Consider the following 23,267-nt stretch of genomic DNA (forward strand, 5'->3'; position numbering starts at 1 on the left):
AACTGAGTGTTGTGGCATTTCTATAGTGTGATGCTCAGGTGTAATCACTAGAGACTTTCCAGACTGATTTTAGATGCTAATTAAAACTTTTCCCAATTACTATTGATTTCCTTTTTTGGACTTTTTCCGTTAGCCATGGGAGCACAGTTAAACCCTGGTTGTGCATAATGTATGGATGAGAGAAGGTAACCACATTTTGCAGAGCTATTATCTAGAGGTAATACATTCAGTATCTGCTGCACTGTAAAAAAATTGCAGGGTGAAATAAGTTCTGAGCAAATAAAAACCCTCTCATCTGTACACCATGCTTCTGCTGGAGACAGAAATATATGGATTAACAAGAGAGAGGCTTTTCTGGGTGAAGTCACTCAAAGATTCAACAATTATCTCCTGTTTTCTGTCAGTGAAGAAAATTGCACTAAAAGGCTTTGATTGTAGTGTGGAAAAAGAGAAAAGGATGAAGAGAGCTGAAGCACAGATTATTCCACATGGAGTTAGGAACACCTGTGTCTGCATATTTCTCACTCCCAGCCAGGGCTGGGGGATTCAGAGCACTTACAGAGTAAGAGAAATTGTCATTGCATTACTGCTCACTATGTGATTTCTGGCTGTTCATAGTCTTGTTGTGATAAAGATTTTATCTTGTCTTATATCAGGTTGCCAATGATTTAGTCTAGAAGTTTGAACCTGGAGCACCAGAAAACTGCTGTGAAAGGCTATGGGAGAACCATGGAAGTATCCTAGTGCATTGTTAGAGAGGAATTAACTGCAGCTAAGCCACCTTTCTACAATTTATTCCTTAGCACAACCAGACAAAAACCTTCCTCAGCTTGCACAGGCATCTACTCTACTGTCATGCTGACCTTGCTGGTATAAAAAAAAAATTGCAACTGAATTCCACTAGTTCTTGTTGAAACCAGCAAGAGCAGAGTTTATAACTTCCATTTCTGCAGCAACCTCTTCTATATGTGGCTTTTCTCTGTGTGGTGGATTTCTTTATGCTGAGCCCTGGTTCTTTCAATCTTTCTTCAGAGGTTGATGTCTGTCAGCACCACAAAACCTTCTTGTTAAAATCTCTGAGATGAGACTCAGCCACTTCCCTGGGCAGCCTGTTCCAAGGGGTTTTTAGGGAAGTGGTAGAGTCATCACCCCTGGAGGTATTTAAGAGACATGTAGATGTGCCAGGTTTAGTGTTGAACCTGACACTGCTGGGTCAAGAGTGAGACCTGGTGGTCATAGAGGTGTCTTCCAACCTAAATGAATCCATAACTGTTGGATTCTGTGGATTGGTTTAATTTCTCATCAGTGCAGCGTCGGTTTGTGACCTGCAGGATTGAGCTGCACCTCCTTATGAACCCTGAGCTCAACCACACTGGTGGTGGGCTTGAAGTGGGAGTGAAAATGGGTAAATCAGAATTCTCATCAAAAGCCTGCAGGATCACAGACCTGAAAAATGCTGTTTGTACCACTGATGTATAAGCTGATAGAAAGCAGAAAACAATGGAATTGATGGGTAGTGTGAGGGGGCTGGAACTATGTGGGGACTAAAGGTGCTGTGAGAATTGTGCTTAAAAGAAGCAGCTGAGACTAAGAAAAAAGTGTTCTCAATGTCTTGGTTTCATTTTGGAGTCAACATGTAGGCTGAATAATGTGATTTTTCCCCTTTGCATCCTTAGCAGTGCCCTGAAAACACTCATCAGAAGCCAGGATTTTGACCTGGTCAGGCAGGCTGAGAGCACCCACTGGGCAGCCCTAAAGTTGTTTGACAAATTCAAACAGTGGATTTTGCTTGGGAGACTAAATTTAAAAATTTTTTACTGTACCTGAGCCATCTTGTCATGTATAAACCCAGGCTTTATCTGTCAAGCCCCAAAAACTCTGAATCCTTGTTATCACATGTGTTATTTTCTACACACATTTTGCTAGAGAACATAAAAAGATGGAGGCATCAATAGATTAATTTAACTCCCCATTCTACTGCCAACATAAACTAAGCAATATAGAAAAGACTCCACTATTTCAGTATTAACAAGATCATAAAAATTCATGAGGCATTCAAAGCTGCTAGTTAAGCTGTGTGAGAATTTCTGAATATGCTCTGTGTAGGACTTGACTGAAAATAACTCACAAAAACTTAGTTTCAGTGGCTTTTTAAGCTGCTCTAGCAAGAGCTATGATTTGCCTATTGTTATTTGTTATTGTTATTTGGCCCTGGATTTGCACAGACAGCTCTCACAGAATTACACAGATACTACAAACTTTGAGTCAGTAACTGGGAGTGAATGTAGAAAAAGCCAAAGCAGCAGGGACCTGGATTCCCTCTTCACTAATTGTACACAGTTGTATTTCTATTTGAAGGACAAGAACTATTCTAGTGATGATTTCTAGAACTTCTCATTCACTAAGCTCTTGACAGACACATAAATAATTTATAAATTTTTGAACTGGTCTGGAGAAGTGCTTCAGTTTGTGCAATTTAGGAAAAACATACATGATGCAAGGAGACACTGCTTACTGAATTACTGCTATTAGAAATAGAAAAAAAATGTTTAATGTTGTACAACACATAAAGTTGTATTTTATATGTATTTATGTGTGTATGTATATAAAGTCATCTAAATAGAAAGAACTCTGCAGGAAAACACGTATATAATTATTCCCTTATGCTGCATATGATTTCCATTATTCTGGGAATGGATTTACTAACTGAATGCAATTATTAAAATGAAAGGATATTTTTTATGCATTCCTTGTTTTGTATATAAAGATCTCTGCTCATGTAATTTTGGGAATGAATCACATAGCTGCTCTATTGACCCATAAACAAGACTCCCCTTGGGTCTGAGGTGCTTGTTTCTCTGTGCATAACTATTATTTGAATTTATTGCAGAAGAAACATTTGGAAAGAGCAGTTATCTGAAAATCATTATTTTATAAGATCAACTACCATCATGACAGAGAAGACATTTAAAGTCTGTGTGCATTCTTTATACTCTGCTGAATGTATACAAGGAATAACTGACTAAATATCTGGCTGTATGTTTTTCCTTCTGTTTTGCACCAGGATACATCTGAGGCAGAGTCATTAGTCACCACAGTGACAGAACTCGATTTGCTCCACCAAGTAACAGGGAGGTCTAGCCAAACTGGCATTGGATTGCAGTGCCATTGTCACTGGGCTGTCATACCTGACGAAAATCCAACTTTCAAGCATTATGCATGATTTTTTTCCAAGCAGCGATTTTATCTTGGGCTGGAAATATTTGTAGGCGCTTACGTTGTGTGTTCAATCTTGAAGGGTCAGCTGGCAGAGCCTGGCTGGGCAGAGCTTGGCATTTAGCTGCTATTTCTGCTTCTCACAACCCCTTTGGAGTTTGCTTTTTGTCTGAGAAGCTGTTGGAAACATAAGCAGAATGCAGCTGAGAGTGGTGCTGCTCCTTCAGGAATGTGTAGGAGCCTCCCAGCCCCAGGGCTGTCCTGCAGGTGAGCTGGCTCCTTCCAGGACAGCAGCAGCCAGAGGAAGAGGAGCCCTTCCAGCTTCAACACCTTTGTGAACTCCTATGACATTTGTTCTTCTTCCTTTTTCTCTGATAGACCCCGTAGCTATTGTCCAGCTGACAAAAGCATAGACTTTGAAAGAGGCTCGGAAAATATTATTTGATGATTTATTAAATAAATACTATGCAAGATCATATTTTTTTTGTTTTCTTATGCAAGAGAATCTGATGTCTCATGTTTCTAAATCTCATGAAGAGGCAAGTGTGGTATTTTTTGCCATGAAAAACACATATACAAATAAAGAGAACACCAAAAATTACAGAATAAAGCAACTATTAAGTTTCATAAATATGAAGCACAAAATATCATAGAGTAGATTACACATTTATCATGTATCATCTCAATAAATTGTAAGATTTTTGTCCTTTAAGTAACTGAAAAGACTAAACCAAGCACTGCTGCCAGGCTGAGGGAGAAGGAGTGGATCTGTGACCTGCTGCCAGCAGTGACTGTGCAGGAGCTTGGTCAAGCCCAAGCTCGAAGGAGGACAGATCGCAGGCTGGCTGAGTTGTGCAGGTAGGTCAGATGAAATATTACAGATAAACACCCAGGGCAAATCTGGCCATTGTAATAATTCCTGCTGAGCATATTCTCAAAGCAGAAAGCAACTTGTAGAGCTGGTTTTAATTTCACTGTTCTTGGGAGGCAGCAGTTCTATCCTGCTTAGCTCCACAATATATCTTTAGGACCACAGACTGGGGAGATTGGTAATATCTGCTATTTACTCAGCAAGGACCCAGGCCTGCTAATTTTTAACCTTATGACTAGCTCTCATTTGTGTTGCTTATCAGTCATTTTCTCACCACTAAAAGTATTTATGTGAATATTCAGTGTTGTGTAAAGATTTCTGAGCAAAATCCTGGCCTGTGATGGGAGAAAAGGGTAAAATGCCAAGCATTGCCTACCGCAGATCCCACCTGCAATGTTTAAAGGTAAAACCTCTCTAAGAACTATGGTGTAGAACTCCAGAGGGAATGGCTTTAATATTTGACTATTTTGGCTTTTTTTTTTTATTCTGAAATATAAGCAACCTAAAAGACACCATTTTATCAAGCAGAGCTGGAAAGAGCTTTCTACTGTTCACCTAGTGAAGCTGTTCACAGTATAACTGATCAAAAGTGGCCATCAAATAACTGTCCATGATCTAACATTGTGTACAGAAGAAAGCATTGTCAACGTCTTTCATTTGAAATATAAAAGAAATGACTTTGCCTTCAAAATCTGATTTTAAAGTAGCATTGAGTAACTTAATGACAGTGAAATCATGTATGATGTGTTACAATATTCTGTCACTTCTAAATTTAAACCAAAAATTGTCTTAGAGCTGAGAACAATTTTGAATTCCAGAGTGATCATCTCTTCAGCACCACCCACATCCTGAGTGCCAACGTCACCTACTCCGTTTGGACTCCAGCTCTTCAAGTCAGTACTTTGGACGATAAAGCTGACCCCATTTAGTAAATACTTGAGAATATTTAGAAAACCTACTTACTAAGTTTCTACAATTTTAAATAATCAGAGACAGCTGTCCTGGTTCATAGTGAACGCATAAGCTTGCCAGACATGCTGATTCTCCTCCTACTCTTGCTGAATTGTTAGAATTTTTTTTGTCTTACTAACATTCATTTCTCATGCTGATAAGCCAAGGCTGTGAACAATGAGAAGAGGTTGAAACTTCTACCAAGTAACAAGCTGTGCAAAATCTGAGTTAATAAAATGTAGCAAAGTTTTAAAAGAGCTAAAAAAGTTCAGAACATAATCTCCCAATGGTTATCACTAGGCATAATGTTTCAAATTTAATGTGAAAGCTTCCTTGTATGGAAACAATTTGGGGCTTGGATTTTGGGGTGTTTTTTTTGTAACAATGTGAGATTTATATGCTAATTTGCTTAAATTTATTTTGAGGCATCAAAGGAAAACATCAAAACTCTTTTCATCCTACTAGAGAACAATTTGTATTGAAGACCCTCAAGAAGCAGCATGTATGAGCACAGTGCTCAGGCTGGGCCAAGCTAAATATACTCTTCCAGGATCTAGTGATGCATTTTGTATACCAGAATCTCTCAGCCTTTCAGTGGGGAGGCACCATTGCCACCCCTCGGTTCTTTTCCCTTCTCTATCCCCACCTTCCTCAAGTCTTATTTATTTATTTTTTGGGTGGTGCTGGGTTCTCCCCACTTCTATGGAGTCTGAATCAGGAAATTGTGCTCACTGCAACCTCTAAGAATTGTGGCAACATGCCTGAACTGTCATCCAGAAAAGCATCAGCTTGTGTCCACAATTTATCTGTACATCTGCAAAGAAGATGGAAGTTTCATCTAATGGCCAATTATAGGCAATTCAACTCCTTAGAGAAATTTCTTAGCTGTTAGTAGCTTTTCTTTATTTCTAGTGCCTAAACTAAATATGAAAGTTATCATTAATTTAAATATCTACTCCTATAAAAATTCATTAATTCTAATTTGTGCTAATGAATTCTACAGCTTTGGTTATGCATTTCTGAACTTTTGTATTACCTTTAAATTAATTTTTAATTGCTCATTGAATAGGTGTCATGTACTAAAAAATAAGCCATCTGTCTTGCATCCTGTTTTTCTTGGCCATGTTTATTCTTAATTGATATTCCATTAGAAAACTTAATTTGTAATATTAGATTTTTCTTGTGATGTCCACTGTTATCCCTTTGTCCTTTTGTTTACTTTGATTATTATTGCAAAATGAGTGGTGTTTTTACTGTTATCTCAGAGTGATACTGCAGATCCCTACCTACAAGTTTCATACTAATTAAATTAACAGCAGCAATGTCTAAGCCACTTGGATGACTTCTCAGACACAGATTTCATCTGTCAGCAGCTGCCCAGTCACAAACTCCCGAGTTTCTTCCAGCTTCTTTGTGGTTGCATTGCCCATGACCTATTTAAAGTTGATAAAGAAGTTTACAAGTGCAGCTGTAGCTGTCTGCAAGAGAGCCATGCTTGCATAGTGCCACCCTTTCATCCCACTGAGAGGTGACCCTTCCTTTCTGCATCTTGAGACTTACACTTCTCACTTGATGAAAATGCTGTTTCTAAAGATGTGCTGGCACACCTAGAGGCAAAGCACAGTCCATGTCAGGGGAAGGTGGGGACAGAGAAGGGAAAAGAAGGGATGGGTGGCAATGAGGCCTCCTCACTGTCAGACTGAGAGATTCTGGTGTACAAAATGCATCACTAGATCCTGGAAGAGTATATTTAGCCTGAGCACTGTTCTAATACATGCTACTTCTTGAGGGTCTTCAATACAAATTGTTCTCTAGTTGGATGAAAAGAGTTTTGATGTTTTCCTTTGATGCCTCAAAATAAATTTAAGCAAATTAACATCGTAGACTCTCCCCAGCTGTCTAGAAAAGTGGAAAATGAAAAATCTAAGGCTGGTCAAAAGGATACAGCCTTGATAGACAACTTTTCCAAATCTAAGATCATGCAAATTTTAGCTAAGTGTCTTAATGCAAGTATCTGAGTCCCAGTGTTGTCTGACCTGTCCAGTTCATAACTTGATATAGTATCCAAATGCTCCAATTTATTTTATGTATAAGAATTAAAGCTGCTGAATGTTTTCCATGGGATAACACAGAAGTCTCTATATATACACATAGACAGTAGAGTTTAATTCAAAGAGATGAAATTATATGAAATTTTAATTTAAGAGCTTAAATCTTGAATTCATCTTGGTAAATGCCAGCCTGTAGAGAAAATTGTATTTATCACTTTTATAATCTCTGGCATGTTTACTTTTCCTAAGTAGCTATTTCTTTTTGATTTTCAAGTGTGAACTGTAAAAATTTTTATATAATTGAGTGGAAAAAGTCAGAAACAAAAGGTGGAACAAATGTAGAGGTAGAGCATTGCATTTGGCTTGACTGACTTTTTTAACTGAGAGGACCAAGAGAAAATGAAACAAAAATCAATGTCTCTGTATGGTACCTTACACAGCAGCAGACAAATTGCCTCCTACATTTGCAAGATCATGCTCTTAATGGATTGTGTTTCAAGGCTCTGACAGAGTCATATTTGGCTTTATGCCTTTTGGGAATAATCTTAAAAAAACCAACAACTCCAGCAGTCTCATTCTTGGTACTCTGCTTTTGTGTATGAGCCAGACTGAAAGTGTTCTCTTAAAAAAAGCCTCAACAAATCTTCAACTAACCAACCAACTGCCTGGTCCCAAATTCAGAGGAAATGCCTCAGATTGGTGCTTTTGCAGCCTCTGAATTATACCATTATTTTCCTAGACTGAGAAAACAAGCCACTGGTTTACTATCTAAAGAAGATAAAAATGTGCCAAACCTTAGCATTCCTGTGTGTATAGCATGTCTTTCCTGGGTACATTCATGGAGTTGAAACCACCAGAGAAGATTCTTGTTGACTTTACTATTCGCTGTGTAAATGTCTCCTGAAAGCTTTTCTTGTGTAATTTTTTTTTTAAAACTCAAAATCCAAGTTTAAAAGAGTTTAACTGTAGTGAAGCTTCAGCAGGAACATCTCAGAAAACAGTTCAATTATCCTCTGCCCATGTTTGTCTTGGGTCATGGCAAAAGCAAGGTTAATGCAACTTAGCCTGCAAGGAAGAGGGCTCCAGTGACTCAGGTTATGCATGATTGCTAACTGAGCTGTGATAACCTGATTAGGAGTCCCAGTACCAAGCACTTGCCATGAAATTCACCTTTCCAGAGAGAAAGAGCTCACTTTCAAATAAAATCACTTGTAGAGAGAATTAAGTATGGACTCAAACCTGAATGTTTTAACTGCACTAATGTTTACCTTAACAAAACTGCTTCAGTTTGGGCCTATGTATTTTGGATTTTTAGATTTTATCTGAACTCTGTTGACTAGAGTTAGACTGAAAGGAAAAGTCCACAGGCATTTCCTAAGAAGCTTTACTTGGATTTGTTCTTCCTGCTGTGTGAGGTGATGTGAGCTCCAATAGTTTATATGGTGATGTCTGTAAGGAAAAGCACATAAAAATAGTCAAACGAAAGAAAGTAAATGTCAAAGAGTTGGTTTTGGAATGTTTTTGGATTTTTTTTACTTTTTTTTTTAACTTTTTAAAAATTTTATTCTGAAGATGAAAATTATTCCATATAGATTATTACTCACATATTCCCCCATTAGAAAGCAGATCCTTGTGGAGTGAAAATTGGCTTCAAAACCTGAAGTATGAAATTCAACTTTTTATACATATTTCAGATTTCAGTTTTTGCATATCTTGTAGCAGAAATAGTCAGTTGACTGAGTTTCTCATCAAAACTAGAGCTGTAGCAACTCAAACTCATCCATTGCAAATGACAACTTTCTGTAAAAAGCCTCACCAGTTTCAACAATTCTTATAAATAATTATTACTACCACTAGCCAGTTTTAATAATTTTCCTCACGCTGTTGTCTGCATTTTTATTTGTAAACTCCAGCATAAACATATGAAAGAATGAAGTGTGGAATCTGATTTGAGGATCAAAATATAAATAATGCTTCAAAAAGTATAGTTTCAGGGGCAATTTTCTTCCTGTAATTCTCAACCACCCACTGTGGAGTTCACAATGACTTGGGTCATCCAGACACAGGACTGAACAGTCTTGTACTGGGACCTACAAAACCCCAGGGAATTGAAACATGTGCATGTGGAGGTTCAGATTTACCCAGAACAAAATCCACATCATTTAAATTTTATTCCAAAGGTTTATTTTGCAATCACTGTGCATGGACATAGTTGATCACACAGACTTGTGGTACCCATACAAACCCCAGCTCACAGTACCTCACCCCAGTGTCAGACAGGAAGAGGGAATGTGGCACCACACAACACTTGCTGACAAACACACAGGCTACAGACAATTAGATACATTCAACAGGAAAAAAAAATAAACTATAAGTTGCTGATATTTTCTATGTTGTCCTCTCATTGCTGGAAAAATTATAGCAGCGTAACAATGGAAAAAACCTGTATGGAACAACTTCAAGAACAACACAAAACTCTCATTAGGGTCAGAGATGAGAAAAATAATGAAATACTGGCACATCTGAAACTTCCACAGCCCAAGGCAGAGGACACTTCCTTGGCCAGTGAACAAAGCACTATCTTGGCCTGGAATTGCTTTGAACATTGGATGGCAAGAAAAATCTGGTGAGATGTGGAACTCCCATCCCACACTGTACCACCTGTAGCAGCTCTTTGCAGTCACACAGAAAGTGTGTGCCCATCTCAGGCAGGACAAGACAGGGCAAGTGGGACTGCAGAAATGAAAACATGAGCCCTTATGTTAATGCTGTACAAGGCCCCCGAGCTGTGATAGGAAATTCCTTTAGACATCTCTACCTATGTATTCAGATCTGGGCTCCAAATGCAACTGTAGGCAAATGTAAGATGATTTTATTTTTGTTGCAGAAGTCCTGATTTCTGATACAACTGTTGTATCAGGTCAGCATGATATTTAATTGAAGTTATCCAATGGCAACATTTTCAACAGTGTCTATAATGTGCGTTGATAACAGCACTAAGTGTTAAATTCTGCTCATTCTAATAATATTGGTTTCCAATCTTGCCACCTTGGCTAAAAGCAGATCTCATCATACCATGTTAGCAGCCCTAATTACAAAGAAAAGTAATTCCCAGTCTGAAGGAGTTGGTCTGAATTTGCCAGTCTTGCCCTGCAGGCAAAAAAGGAGTAAATTTTTCATAAAATTTTCTGGAGGGCTGACATTCACACTCAGTGTTCAATAGCCATTCACTTAGCAAGCCTCATGTAACCCTTGGAATAGGGGGCTAAAGGCACTGAAAGGTAATATTTTCATTTATATATAATTTTACAAGTGGTTATTACAATAATATTTTTCTCTACATTATTTAATTACCTTCCATTTATGACTGTCAGTTGGAATAATCCTGCTTCACTCTCTTTCTTAATAGTAGCACCAAACACATGCATTTTTTATTTTTCTCATATATATTTCATTTTCTTGATGTACTTCTATTCCAGTGGAAAAAAACCCCATAAAGTCTGGCATAAAAGCACCCATCAATTTTTTGTTAATTATCTAGTAATGAAATTGCCCTATTAGGTCAGCTTACAATGTCTGTGGTAAATATGCCATATACAAATAAATCACAGCGTAAAAATATATACATAAATTAGTAGTAACAGCTGAACATTAAGATCTCTGATTTTAATTTATAGTGTAATTTACAGTGTAGAACAAGACAAAAAACAGCTTATCACTTGGAGAAATACAAACAACCTTCCCAGATACTGGAAAATAATTATCCATTGTGTGTGTGTATATATGAATATAAATCACAGAATCAGAGAAGAGCCTGGGTTGGAAGGCACCTTAAAGATCATCTTGTTCCAATCCCCCACCATGGGCAAGGACACCTTCCACTAGACCAAGCCCCATCCAAACTGAACTTGAACAATTCCGGGGATGGGGCAGCCACAGCTTCTCTGGGCAACCTCTTCCAGTGCCTCATCACCCTCACAGTAAAGAATTTCTTTCTAATATCCAATCTCTATCTACCCTCTTTCACATTAAAGCCACTAATACTAAGCCATTGAATATTAATATATAGTCTATATTTGGAATAGATGTATATTCATATATGCATAGATATATGAATATATATGCACATTTTCTCACAAAAATGCTCCAAATACATGAATTTCTAGATTAGTAAATATAAATTGGGGAAGCAGTTGACTCTACCTACATGCTGCACTTTCTTCTTGTGTCTTACTCCTAACTGAGAGCAGCTCAAAGGCTTACTGACTTTTCATATAAAACAGGTTTTTAATTCTAAAATTCTTGTTACCCATCAACATCCAGGTACCTTGAGGGATCAAGAAAAACTGTTATTGAAATTACAAACTGTAAAGATGATGTTCATTAAGAAGAAAAACCCTTTAATTGTTTGCTGAACCCCTGAGAACCTGCTCAATCTTTCTCTCATTAAATCAAGCAGTTTTACAAAGCTTTAGACAGCTTAGAAACTTGCATTAATATGAACTAGGCCTGGTTTCTTCAGAATCTAATGCCCAAATAAAAGTTAGTGTTTAAGAAAGTAATAGGCAACCAAATTCCTAAGCAGAGATCTGAGTGCTAAGAACTAAGTTATCAGGTCTCAGGGAAATTTGGGCTCCTAAGACTTGTTTTAAAAGGAATTTGAAAAGAAAAACAATAAATAAACAGAACAATTAAAAACCCCCAACCCTTGCAACACTTCATGTCTGAATTCTTGTTTCAATACTATGCCCTACACATACCATCAGAGTTCTATCACTTCCCCATGAAGTTTAGTTTTCCTTTCATATTAAACCTTTTAAGTTTAAAAATTAAAATTATGTAAATACATATATTCAGAGAAATGCAGTGCCAGCAAACCCAGAAACTAGAGACAACTCTATTAGTAGTGAATCAGGATTTGCAAGTGAGACAAGGAAACTCATCAGGACCCAGAGCTGCCCATTTGTGGGAAGGTGGGAGATGTTCAAACAATGCAACTGAAAGTCAAAATAGCTAGAAAAGGAATGGGAGCTCAGGGAAACGTCATTTCATTCTCATGGGCAGCTTGAATGACATCTTGGGAAGCATGGAGAAAAACATTCTGGTGCTATTTCAGGTTTGCTTCTCAGCAGACCCCCACTGGGATCTCTTCCCTCGTTCCTGCCTCCTCCTCCTCCTCTTGGAGGGAGCATGTACCCCTCCCTGTGAGCATACAGGGGTGCTCAGCCAGCTGCTGCTCAAAACCCTGGCTCCCCACTGCCACTTCACATCTCCAAGTCTATATTACCCATCCCACTCACTGCATCACTTGCTTCACAGGTGCCAAGGAAACTTCATCTCATTTATTTTATCAGTTGCCTCTCCTCCCACCCCTCATTGTCTCAACTGTTACCCCAGCTGCTAATGAGTTCACCCATACTCACTTAGAACATTTTCAAGGGAAAAGCAGTTCATGATGTTCATAAAATATACAGGTTGTGTGCTGCTATAAATGAAAAGAGCACGCTTTCCCCCATCGCCTGAAAGAACATCCTGGGCTTACACAATCCCTTTTATGGCTTCCCCATTGTCCACTGAAGATGTGAAGTTTGATTCTTGTTCTTCACTTGGTTTCCTCTCCCCTGGGTAGTGGTTCATCTCTTGCATTTCTAAAGTTGCTTTATTCCTTTTGGCAAATGCTTGGCTGATCTCATGAAATGTCTTATTTTTTGTTTCAGGCAGGACAAAAAACAGGTAGGCCGCTCCTGCAAAGCAGATGCCAGCAAACACTAGGAAGCAGTAGGTCTGTAAACCAGCCTGTGAAAACAGAGATGGTCATTACAAAAGAGAAAAAAATCAGACGAAAGGCAGGAATGGTTTGAAAGAAAAAATGGGGCGTATGGAGCAATTTTAACCAAGTACAGTACAAGCTGGCACCCAATGCTTGTTGCAGTGCTGAGAAGTTCATAAAAATGCATTAAATTTTGGTTCTTCCAACATTGCCTGTGGCCTGTCGACAGCAAAGCAGGTTCCTGGCACAGAAGCACAGAGCTGCAATTTGGGCAGTGCTGGGAGACACCAGCCTGAGCTGGGGAGAGCAGGGGAGAGCAGGGGAGAGCAGTGGCAGCAGGAATCCTGCACTGTGCTCATCCAAGCCTGGCGCTGCCCCGGGATTCTGGAAATGAGGCAGGTGTTCCACTGGGTGGTTCTGCATGCTCCTCCCAGGTCCTAGGTACTGCTTTAGCAGTGCTGTGCACCTCGACAAAACCCATGGAAAAACTGCCATAGCCAGGGGCATCTTCATCACAGCTTTGAGTTACAGGCTTTGAGATTTGCAAAATAAATGAGGAAAAACCACAAATAGCTCACATTTGTTATCACTCTTATGGTTCTGGGAGTTCACAGCAGGAAAGAAAAATCCATAAAATGCATTTCTTTTCATGCTAGAAAGTGTAAGAGTTAGTTAAGGGAATGCAAAGTACAGACTATATTTGAATGTTATGGATTTTCTTCACTGCAAAAACAGTCAATGTAAAGAAGTTAATTTATAAATTGATTATAAAGGCTCCAACCACCCAGTATGAGTTTTACTTCACTGAAACCTAACTATTTCTTGCCTGGTGATTATTAGATCATTTAGCAGCTACCAATTACCTTTCAGCAGTACAGTTGTGAAAATCATTTGATAAATAGCACGTTGCCATCTGAACTTTGTTGAACTTGAAACAGGTTTGCTATTATGGCTCCACAGAAGGAACATGCAACATTTGAGGAAACCTCCCTTCCTCCTCTATTGATTTACACTCTCAAAAACCCAATGTACCCATATTTTTCTAATTGCTTTTATTAATAAGGTTGAATTAAACCAGAAAGGGTATCTCCAACTCCAAAAATAAGGCAACATTTCTGCAGTGCCTCATTTGAGAACATGAACAGCAAACCCAAGGAGAGCCTCACACATCACCTCAGGTGCTGCAAGGCTGAGGTTACCCCAGGGAAAACCACTCAGGACAGAAGAAGCAGACCTGTCTTCCTCAACACACATATTTATAGATGTTGTTAAAGGTATGTAACTGAAACAAGTAAGATAGAGCCAGTAACCTTCCTTTTACACATTTTTTGTAATAGACTCTCATCACTGTTAGTCACACCAGTCCTACACTGCAGGCTGGTTTAACTCCCTGCTTTGGGTGCTCAAGGGGTGTGCAATCCTTAGCACTGTTTTTATGTTTCACTTGCTCATTATGCATCATGTGTGGTGTGCTAGAAGAACATTAATTCCTGCGTGGAACAAAAGAAGAAATGGATAAAACCCTTTCCTGCAGCTGCTTTTTAATACCATGGCTGATTTCCAGCCTGCCTAGTCACAGTGTTCTCTGTTTCTGTGGATAATTCATTACCTAGTTCAGTGCTTCAAATCCTGCCTGTAATAGGAAAAGCTAGCAAGTGCATTCTCTGATATTGCCTATGGACTCTAGAGATCATCAATGCTTTTTCATTAAATCCTAGAAGCATGAAGTCCTGAGCAAGCTGACAATCAGAAGCCAAACAGTGTGAGTAACACAGAGGAGAAATATTCCAGCAAATAACAAATAGAACTTAATAGAACAAATAGCTTATACATAGGCAGAGGAAAACGGATAGAGTAGACAGAAGAAAATAATTTTTCACTGCCTCATAAATCATCCTGACATGCTAAGAATTTAAATTTTACATCTGGATCTTCTGCATTTGTAATTGTTCTTCAGCTGAATGGCAGAATTTCAACCTAGAGTCATGTTTTTCACTTTTTAAAATTTCACTGAATTAAATATTTTCCATGATGAAAGTGAACTGTTAATATCTCATATAAATAAATATGGCAACTAAATAATAACAGGTAATAAGTAACTTGTATCTCTTGGTAGTGCAGCCACAACTTTGTCCCCCCTTTCTAATTCCTCTTTATTTCTTTGCTGTCCATGAGCTAAATAAATTAGTGCTTATTGTCTTTGATTCATATCTAAGTAAACCTCTTCTAATTGAACTAAACACTCATGACTGCATGTTTTATTTGCAATTATTTTATGTAATTTATTTATATTTATTTGTAATAATCATATTCTTCTTAATTTCTGCAATCCCTTAAGAAGTAGCCCTCAAGAACCTCCAACTGAATTTTCACAGAGAATAAGCTAAAAATTAAATTTTGTTATAAATCCTATAAGTGGGTTTTGTAGGGTTTATTGCATCTTGCAGGATTTGTCCAACAGGCCCATAATTCCCAGGCCGGAGGAACAATGCAGGTGACCACAAAAGGCCCTTTCATCACCAGCCATTCTTCAGTTATAATATTTTCTTAAAGCTGGTTATTATTTTACACTCACAGCAAAGAAAACCACTCATTCGTAAACCTTTTATGTCATCCAGAGTTCAATTTATTTCACCCAAACCTGCATTTGGCACAGAACATAACATACTAATTAAATTACTCATTATAAACATGAAACCTTCTATATGCACTGCATGCTGATAAAGGTTGTAAGACAGAAATACAGGGTAAAGGGGGAGGAAAATGTTAAATCACAAATCCCAACTCAGTAAAAACCTTTAGTGGGACATAGGTGGGATATAGCGCAGCCTAGATGTTGAATTAATTTTTATATGTTTCTGATGTATTTTGAATTACTTGGTGCTGGAGGAAAGATCTGAGGGGTGAAACAATAGGTGGCCTAAATATGTCTGATGTTCCCATCAGAGAACCTAGAAGGTGAGATAATGTGGTGAAAAAGCAGTAAATGCTGAGCTATTGAGCAATGGCTACTACAGGAAAGGATACTGAGAGAGAGATCTGCCAGGAAACAGGATCTTTGCTCCATGAGATTTGTGTAATTTATTGATTTCTTCACCCCACGTTGGGCCCCTCCCTGGGGGTTCCCTTGTTGCAGGGAAACCCTCCTGGAGTGGTTCTGTGTCAGGGAAAGGAGATGCACAGGACTTTTTTGGGCTTCAGCTTCTTGTTTATTGTTATCTTATCTAAAGTTTTGCACGCTGTCTATACCAGACTCTGCACTCTGCAAAAGCACTGCAGAAGACTGTTGGCCATTTTTGCAGTGCTTTTGCAGAGTGCAGAGTCTGGTATAAATGGCCAACAGTCTCTTGTTACAAGGTCTTTAAGACCAGACTATCCAATTAAGAAATGACACCTAGATTATTTTCTCTTTTAACCCAATAACTGATCCCTCAAATCCCACAATGTGGACTTTTCTGCCCAATTACAAGGTATCGCCCAAACCCATGAAGAAGGACGAAGGCCAAGAAGAACAACCTGCCTCTGCCCTAAAACCTCCATCTTGTTCCCATCTGCAACATACTAAAAATCTTAAAACCTAAATTTCTACCCAAGTGACATGCCATACTACTCTTTCACACTTTTGTGGACTCTTGTCTATCTAGAAATCTTGAAAACTTTCTTCATGAATGAGGGTCAAAGTCAGTGCTTCTCTGGGGGTCAGGTCCCCTCAGAGCAGACAGAGAAATATTCCCTGTGCCCTGGGTTCCCACAGACTTTCTTTTATTTATATTGGGTATTATTTATGTCCATGAAACCCACGTACATCACTGACTAATTGTAACCACCATAGTCTCCTAACTAACCCGTAGTTCCTCTCTTGTTTTACTCCTTCCAATGTGCTAGAGGTGAGCCTGCTGCTGCTACTGTAGAAGTTAAGCCACAGACTATTGCTTGTCCTGGGCTGGTGTGGGAGTAAAAATCTGAGGAAGAACTTCAGTTAAAGTCTTTTGTGACAAAGCATGGACTCTCTGCAGCTCTGGGTGTTTGAGCCTACAGACATAGATGGCCTCAAGATTCTCCACTGACATGTGCGTTTTCAATGATACAAGAAGAATGACAATATATAAGATGAAATTGAAAAGGCGAATCCTTTTTCTATGCTTTGTGACAGTATTTCATCTGCTATATGGAGTAGAAGCCCCAGTGTTCAAAAAATTGAGTAGTTGTATCCACCAGAAGAGTATCTTGACTCCTTAGCAAAACATACCACCTCTGAACAGCCAGAAGGGGCAGGTAAAAGAGGAAGGGAGCATCAGAGGAAGAAGTAAAAGCAAAATAATTCTGAATGGAAATTCTAAGCAAATAGAAAAAATTCAAGGAAAGAGTGTGGTTTCTGCAGCTCTGCATTTCCTCACGTAAGGACAGGTTACTGCCTCGCACTCTGCTCCAAGCAGCAGCAGCAGCAGCAGCAGCAGAACTGGGAACAACAGCAGCAGCAGCAGCAGCAGCAGCAGCAGCAGCAGCAGCAGCAGCAGCAGCAGCAGCCCTGGGCATGCAGGAAGCACCAAGGCAGCCCCGTCCATATCCCACACACCCACTCGTGCTGCTCTCTTGACACTGCCTGCACGTACTGCTCAGGTTCAGCACACGCTGCACCTTTTCAGAACAAAGCTGCTTCTCCTCCCCCACCAGCAGGCAGCCCTGCCAGAGCTAGGGGCATGTTTTCCCAGCAGTACCTGAAGCCAGGCTTCTACGCCCATGGTTAGAAACCCAAAGGTCAGAAGGAGATCAGAGCAAAGCTCTACAACAGCCTGTGCTTGGCAGCTGTTTTCCCTTAGCATTTCCCTAAGCCTAATCTGCAGGAACACCCAAGGTTCAAGGGTGAGCAGAGTTTCAGGTGTTTTCCCAAATAGCAGCAGTGCTGTCTCCTGCTAGATATCCATCCAGAGCCAAGGGCAGATGCACAGTGAGGATCCTTGAAGGGCCAGGCTTTCTGGGGTTACTCAGGGTCACCTGCCCTATCAGGTGTGCAGGGGAGAGCAAAGGAACAGCAGGCACACTTATTGATGCAATTTCCTGAGGGAAGCACCTACTAAGTCAGCAGACTAATAAAACCTCTTCAAAGCAGTATTTACATTGGATTTTTTGAGGCTGGCAAGGGCTATTGCTATACAGGATATTTAATAGTTAAACATAAACTTTTAAATGCATCACCTTCTATTTTAATACCAGCTTTCTAATGAAGTATTTTGAAAAACAGCATTTCTACAAATTCTGGATAGCTGAATCCCGAATTACTCATTTTTGTCTTTTCTTTTCTGCACATGATCAAGGCTTTGTATTTGTGAAAAAAAAAAAAAAAAAAAAAAAAAAAAAAAAAAAGGAAAGCCAAGAAATCATTTACCTAAGACACATGCAATTACTACAAAAAAGAATCAAAGTTGAGGTACTCAGGCAATTCCCCCAAATCAGATCCCAGGCATAACAAGCAATCAGGCCTGACTTTGAGGATGAGATACAGCTGCATAAGCAACATATATGAATAAGTAGGTGCAGCTTTGCCACGTTTTCTTAAGCAAAAAGGTGAACAAACCTTCCCCCAGCTTGTGATGGGCTGCTATACACATTAGAGAGAATGTATAGGCATTTCCCCCACCTCCCTTTAAATACAATACTAAAGAATACTTAATTTTTAGCATTATGAATTGACTTTAAGTGCCAAAAATGAATGAGCAAAAGAGCTAATTTTTTAAAAGCTAAAAAGGAAACTTAAACAAATAAAAACCCTAACATTGAAATGATCGGAATTCTGGTTTTAATTAAAAAACCTGCACAATATGCTACTTTTGAAGCAGTCTAGCTGAGAAAAGTCTTCCTGTTAATAGCTTGCATGCTGTGAACACCATACTCTGAAGGAATCTAAAAGCAGTTGAGAGGATCATTACGTGCTATTTAACAATGGTTGCTTACTGACTTAACACAGTCTGTAGCAAAAGTTAAATTCTAAGCAGGACTATGATACTGGAAACAGGAAAATATATATTCTAGGGCAGATACAGCAAAGTAAATAGCAAAAGAAAAAATTCTGAATTAATTTAACAAACGTAACACATTAATATTTTTAAAACAAAACTTTTGACTCTTCCCAGCAAATGCCAAATATGACTCTAAATTCTCAACTTCCAAAGTCACAGCCCCTGTCACTAGCAAAGGGTTCTTGCATTTGGAAGTTTCCATGAAGATTAGTGTCATGAGATGTGGGTCAAACTGGATTTTGAAGTGGGGAGGTCAAGTGATAATGGTTTGATGTCTTACAAAATTGATCAGCAGAAAAACTGTTATTCATTTAGACATTTGACTTCACTTTGCTTCAAATTGATATAATGCAGTGAAACAAATGGAAAAGGGCTAGTGTCCTTTACCCTTTGTCCTTCTTCTGTTCCAGACATAATTTAAGGTTCTGCTGAAAGTGCAGGACAATGAAGAAGGACAGAGCACTGAAGTATAATGCTCATGAAATGTAATTCCTAGGTAAAAAATAAAGACATTTTTAGACATGAACTACAGTTTCAACCATGACCTTCACACACTTCACTCTCTTCACAAAAATGTAACAGATCCTTATATTGTATCCCTGAAGTGGGTTGCTTCTAATTAAGATAAGCACATCTAACCCTCTGATAGCCCACATTTCATTTTCTCATCTTTGAGGGGAATTTTAACCATTTCCCTTAATACGGGACACTGTCACTACATGAAACATGCAATGTGTTTGAAGAAGTTTAAAACAGCTTAGCTGAGGGAAACTACCCATAACTCTCTGTGCATACCTGTTATTGAAATCCTTGTGCTGAGCAATAGAAAGAGTCAAGGGATACTATTACACAATAAGGAAATGATAACGACAAACAAAAGACAATCTTGCTGAGTAAATGAATCTTGAGGCATGAGAATGAAAATCTCTGGTGTAAAACTAAGGAAGAAATAAAGTAGGTGTAAAATAGAACCTCCAGAAACCAGTATATATGACTCAGAAGTACTTTTTCACAGGCACAAATAAATTAGTTTCTGAAAGGAGGAAAATAAACATACATACAGGTCTTGGCATTGTACTAACAGGCAATCTGAACTAAGGATTCAAGGCTTGAAGCACCTTTATCCCATGTGATACTGAGCTCCTTCTGGATCACAGATCCAAGCAGATTATTTTGGTCATACCCCAGATAAGAGTCAAATCCGTTTTCCATATAGCAGTTCCCTAATCATATATAGGATATTCCTCTGCATTCCTCAGCTATTGGAAACTTTTGTATTAGGAGGAAAGTCTGAAGATGAGCTGTTCTTGTAAATTAAAAATATAAAATATATAGAAATTTAAATATTTCTTGAATATGTCCTAAATATACAATGTGAGTTTGACGTCAAAAAAAGACTCTGCACAGTTTTCTAGAAAGAGAAACTATTATGACAGAAAACTTCTGGAGAAATCTGGTACATTTTCCTTCAGTATATTACTAATTTACTATGTAGTCTTTAAGTGCCTCATAACAATCTAATAGCACAACATGAAATGTGAAATAAAAATGCATCAGCATGTAATGGAAATAGCGTGTTGGGAAATTATTTGATAAATATTGATGTTTAGTAATCCTCTGTATTTATGCAATGCATTACAAAAAATGAACAGAAACTTTTTCTAGATAACATGTAATTTAAGGTCCTGCTACACCATTGGATTACTGAAGTCTATCCCTGCAAACTTATTGCTAATGAAGAGTATTTCTTTATCACAAGAAGCCTAATCTATGGCACCAGAAGTTTTTGGCCCTTTATAATTTTCTGCTGTTTTTTTTTGTTCCCTGTGCCTGCTTCAGCTTATTTCACTCATTTCCACATATATATACATTCTAATTTCTGATGTACTGGGTCCCTGTTCACATTGCAGCACCTCAAATAAGCAGTGATGAGACCTGGAAGAGAAGCCAACTTCAATTTTTTTTTTTTTATTTGTCAAAAAGTCATTTGTATAGTAGCTTTTAAATTCCATCCATATATTTTAATGTATTACTCAAGCCACTCTTTGATTATATTTATCTACAGATGGTTGAAGGGCAAAAATCGAGTCATTCAAATTAGTTAATTCGTGACATTTGGAAAACTATGGTTGATTTTTTTAGTAACCCTAAACTTAACAGATTTGTTTCCCAAATGTTTGGAATAATTTTGTAGAAGCACACCAAGGATCAAAAAAAGTAGCTGCTATTTCTCAAGCAATCAGGTTAGTATTTAAATACACAGACAGGATTATGCATTCATCCTGTGAAGATGCATTGAAGATTTTTTTTCCTGGTTAAGGTTTATAAAATGAGCTAGGAAGAAGATACTGCCTTTATGTGAAGAAAGTGGTGACTCATAAACTGAATTTTGAGAATAAGGTTGATTGAAATAGGAAAAAAGTTAAAGCCTGGGAAAGAGGAGATGTTCTAGTTTGATCTTGTGAAAAAGCTTTAAAAATCAAAGTCTGAGTAACACTGCTTTCATCTTTAGGTACAAACTCTAAGCTTTTTCCTCTTTTTATTGCTCTCTTCTTTAAAAGAAAAAAAATCCCCCAAAAAAACCTTCAAGCTGGAAATACAATTTATCTTCATTAAAACTAAACTGGATAATTTTCTAATCACACAACTGGATATTTTTATGACACATAATGATAAATTCCCCAAGGCTACAGCAAACTTCATATGGATGCATACTAAATCACTCAAAAAGCTTTAATATGCAGGTGGAAAATTATAGAACGCAGTTTGCCAGTTTGCCTTTAATTTGAATTTACTGAGGCTTTTTTGAACAGTTTTCACCAGGTGATATGTTAAGTAGCATTAGCAGAACAAGTAGGGATTGTTCTAAGTTGCATGAATGTAAATCTGACAGCTAAGCAGAGCTCAGGGTTATCCCCAGTTTTCTGCAGGAGGCAGAAATTACAATTTTGAGAAATGTGTCTGGATAATTTAAAGAAACAGAACAACAACAACAAAAAAAATAACCCCACCCAAAAAAAACCGAAACCAAAACCAAACCCTAACCCAAATAAAAGTATTCTGAGTAAATGCTCCTAGATTTGGGATCTTGCTCTGTGTCCCTGCCCAGCTGCCATGGATGCAGGTGGCAGAACCAGAAGTGTCTGACCAGCTGGGCTGGAAGGGAGGATTTAATGCTGACAAAAGCAGTCACTCCTCATTTTCTGAAAGTAAAACCTATTAAACCACACAGAAACATCCATTCACTGGATGAGTTGGGGCTGTCCTGTGGACTAGATCAGGTTTTCAAAACCTCAAGGGAATTGTCTACAGCAGTGATATCACAGCATATCGATTACCAAGGATGCTGAGTACCTGGATGAAAGGGAAGAGCAGTCCCACTGTGAAGTTGCAGAGCCAGTTGACTGTCCCAGCTATCATGAATGCAGCTGGCCTCTGTGACTGCTGGAAAAGCTCTCCAGTGAGGACAAAGGGAATGCCACCTGAAAGAAGGTCCAACAAGGAAGTGATTTTAGTGAAGTCCCCCACCCATCAGCACAGATGAACAAGCTTCGTGACGCACGCCTCCATGACCAGCACTGCTCTGCAGCTCTCTGCAGGGCCTTCTGAAACACATCTCTCAAAATCATATTTTAGAGAAGTGACACTCCTTTCTTTCATGCCATCACATCTCCTGCTTTACATTCTTTCCAGGAATGACAAGCAGGTAACAGAGCAGCAAATCCACACAACAGCTTCCAGAGCATTATGTGATGAACTGTTCATTCAAAATAAGAATGATTGTTTCTACTACAATGCTTGAAATTCTGAAAATTCAGAGATTTCCCAAAATACTTTTAGATCTTAACAGTTGGAAAGATGGCTCCAAAGAGACTAACTCCTATTTTTTTTATAATTATTACCCACTTTATTTTAGCAATAAAAAAGACAAAGCTTTTGCTTCACTATGAGTATACTTGTCACTGATGCTTATTTAATACATTCTCTTACCATATTCTGCTAGCACTTCTGGCGAGGTCTATTTCTCCCATCAGCCAAGGACTCTGACCTCCATAATAACAACTGAAGTTGAATACCACACTTGTGACATGTGTTTCCTTCCACTTAGGCAGTGGACTATTTTGTACAGCACTGGCATATTGCTGGCCTGACAGTAACCTCCAAGGAGTAGCTGTCTAGTAGCTGAAAGTCTCAATTTATGATCTTTGGCTTCCTTCATTACTATTGGCTATTTCCATAGAAATATTTCTATTTTTAGAGAATAAAACCTGGATTTTATTTGTTGATCAGCAACATAATTCAGTTATGTTACACATTAGACATATATCTACTTTCAGAATTATTTCATTACAGTTTGAAGACCTGTACAACTAGTACCATCAGTATTCTGC

The 23,267-nt window shown here is 38.4% G+C and overlaps 1 protein-coding gene across 5 annotated transcripts in view; it reads right to left on the minus strand.

The window, feature by feature from the left end:
* Positions 1–9,256: 9,256 nt before the first annotated feature.
* Positions 9,257–23,267, minus strand: part of SLC2A9 (solute carrier family 2 member 9) — a 100,484-nt gene continuing 86,473 nt past the window's right edge. For 4 of the 5 annotated variants that reach the window (XM_085577697.1, XM_085577695.1, XM_085577696.1 and 1 more), the window contains 2 exons: positions 22,231–22,358; positions 9,257–12,885 (listed from right to left, as the gene is read on the minus strand). In XM_085577697.1, the coding sequence (XP_085433823.1) occupies positions 12,628–12,885; positions 22,231–22,358 (386 nt within the window). In that variant the 3' untranslated portion in view covers positions 9,257–12,627. The remainder of the gene's footprint in view (positions 12,886–22,230; positions 22,359–23,267) is intronic. The other variant, XM_077782763.2, reaches the window with a different exon arrangement.

Source organism: Lonchura striata, chromosome 4 (genome assembly GCF_050655825.1).
Source record: "Lonchura striata isolate lonStrDom1 chromosome 4, ASM5065582v1, whole genome shotgun sequence".
Lineage (NCBI taxonomy): Eukaryota > Metazoa > Chordata > Aves > Passeriformes > Estrildidae > Lonchura > Lonchura striata.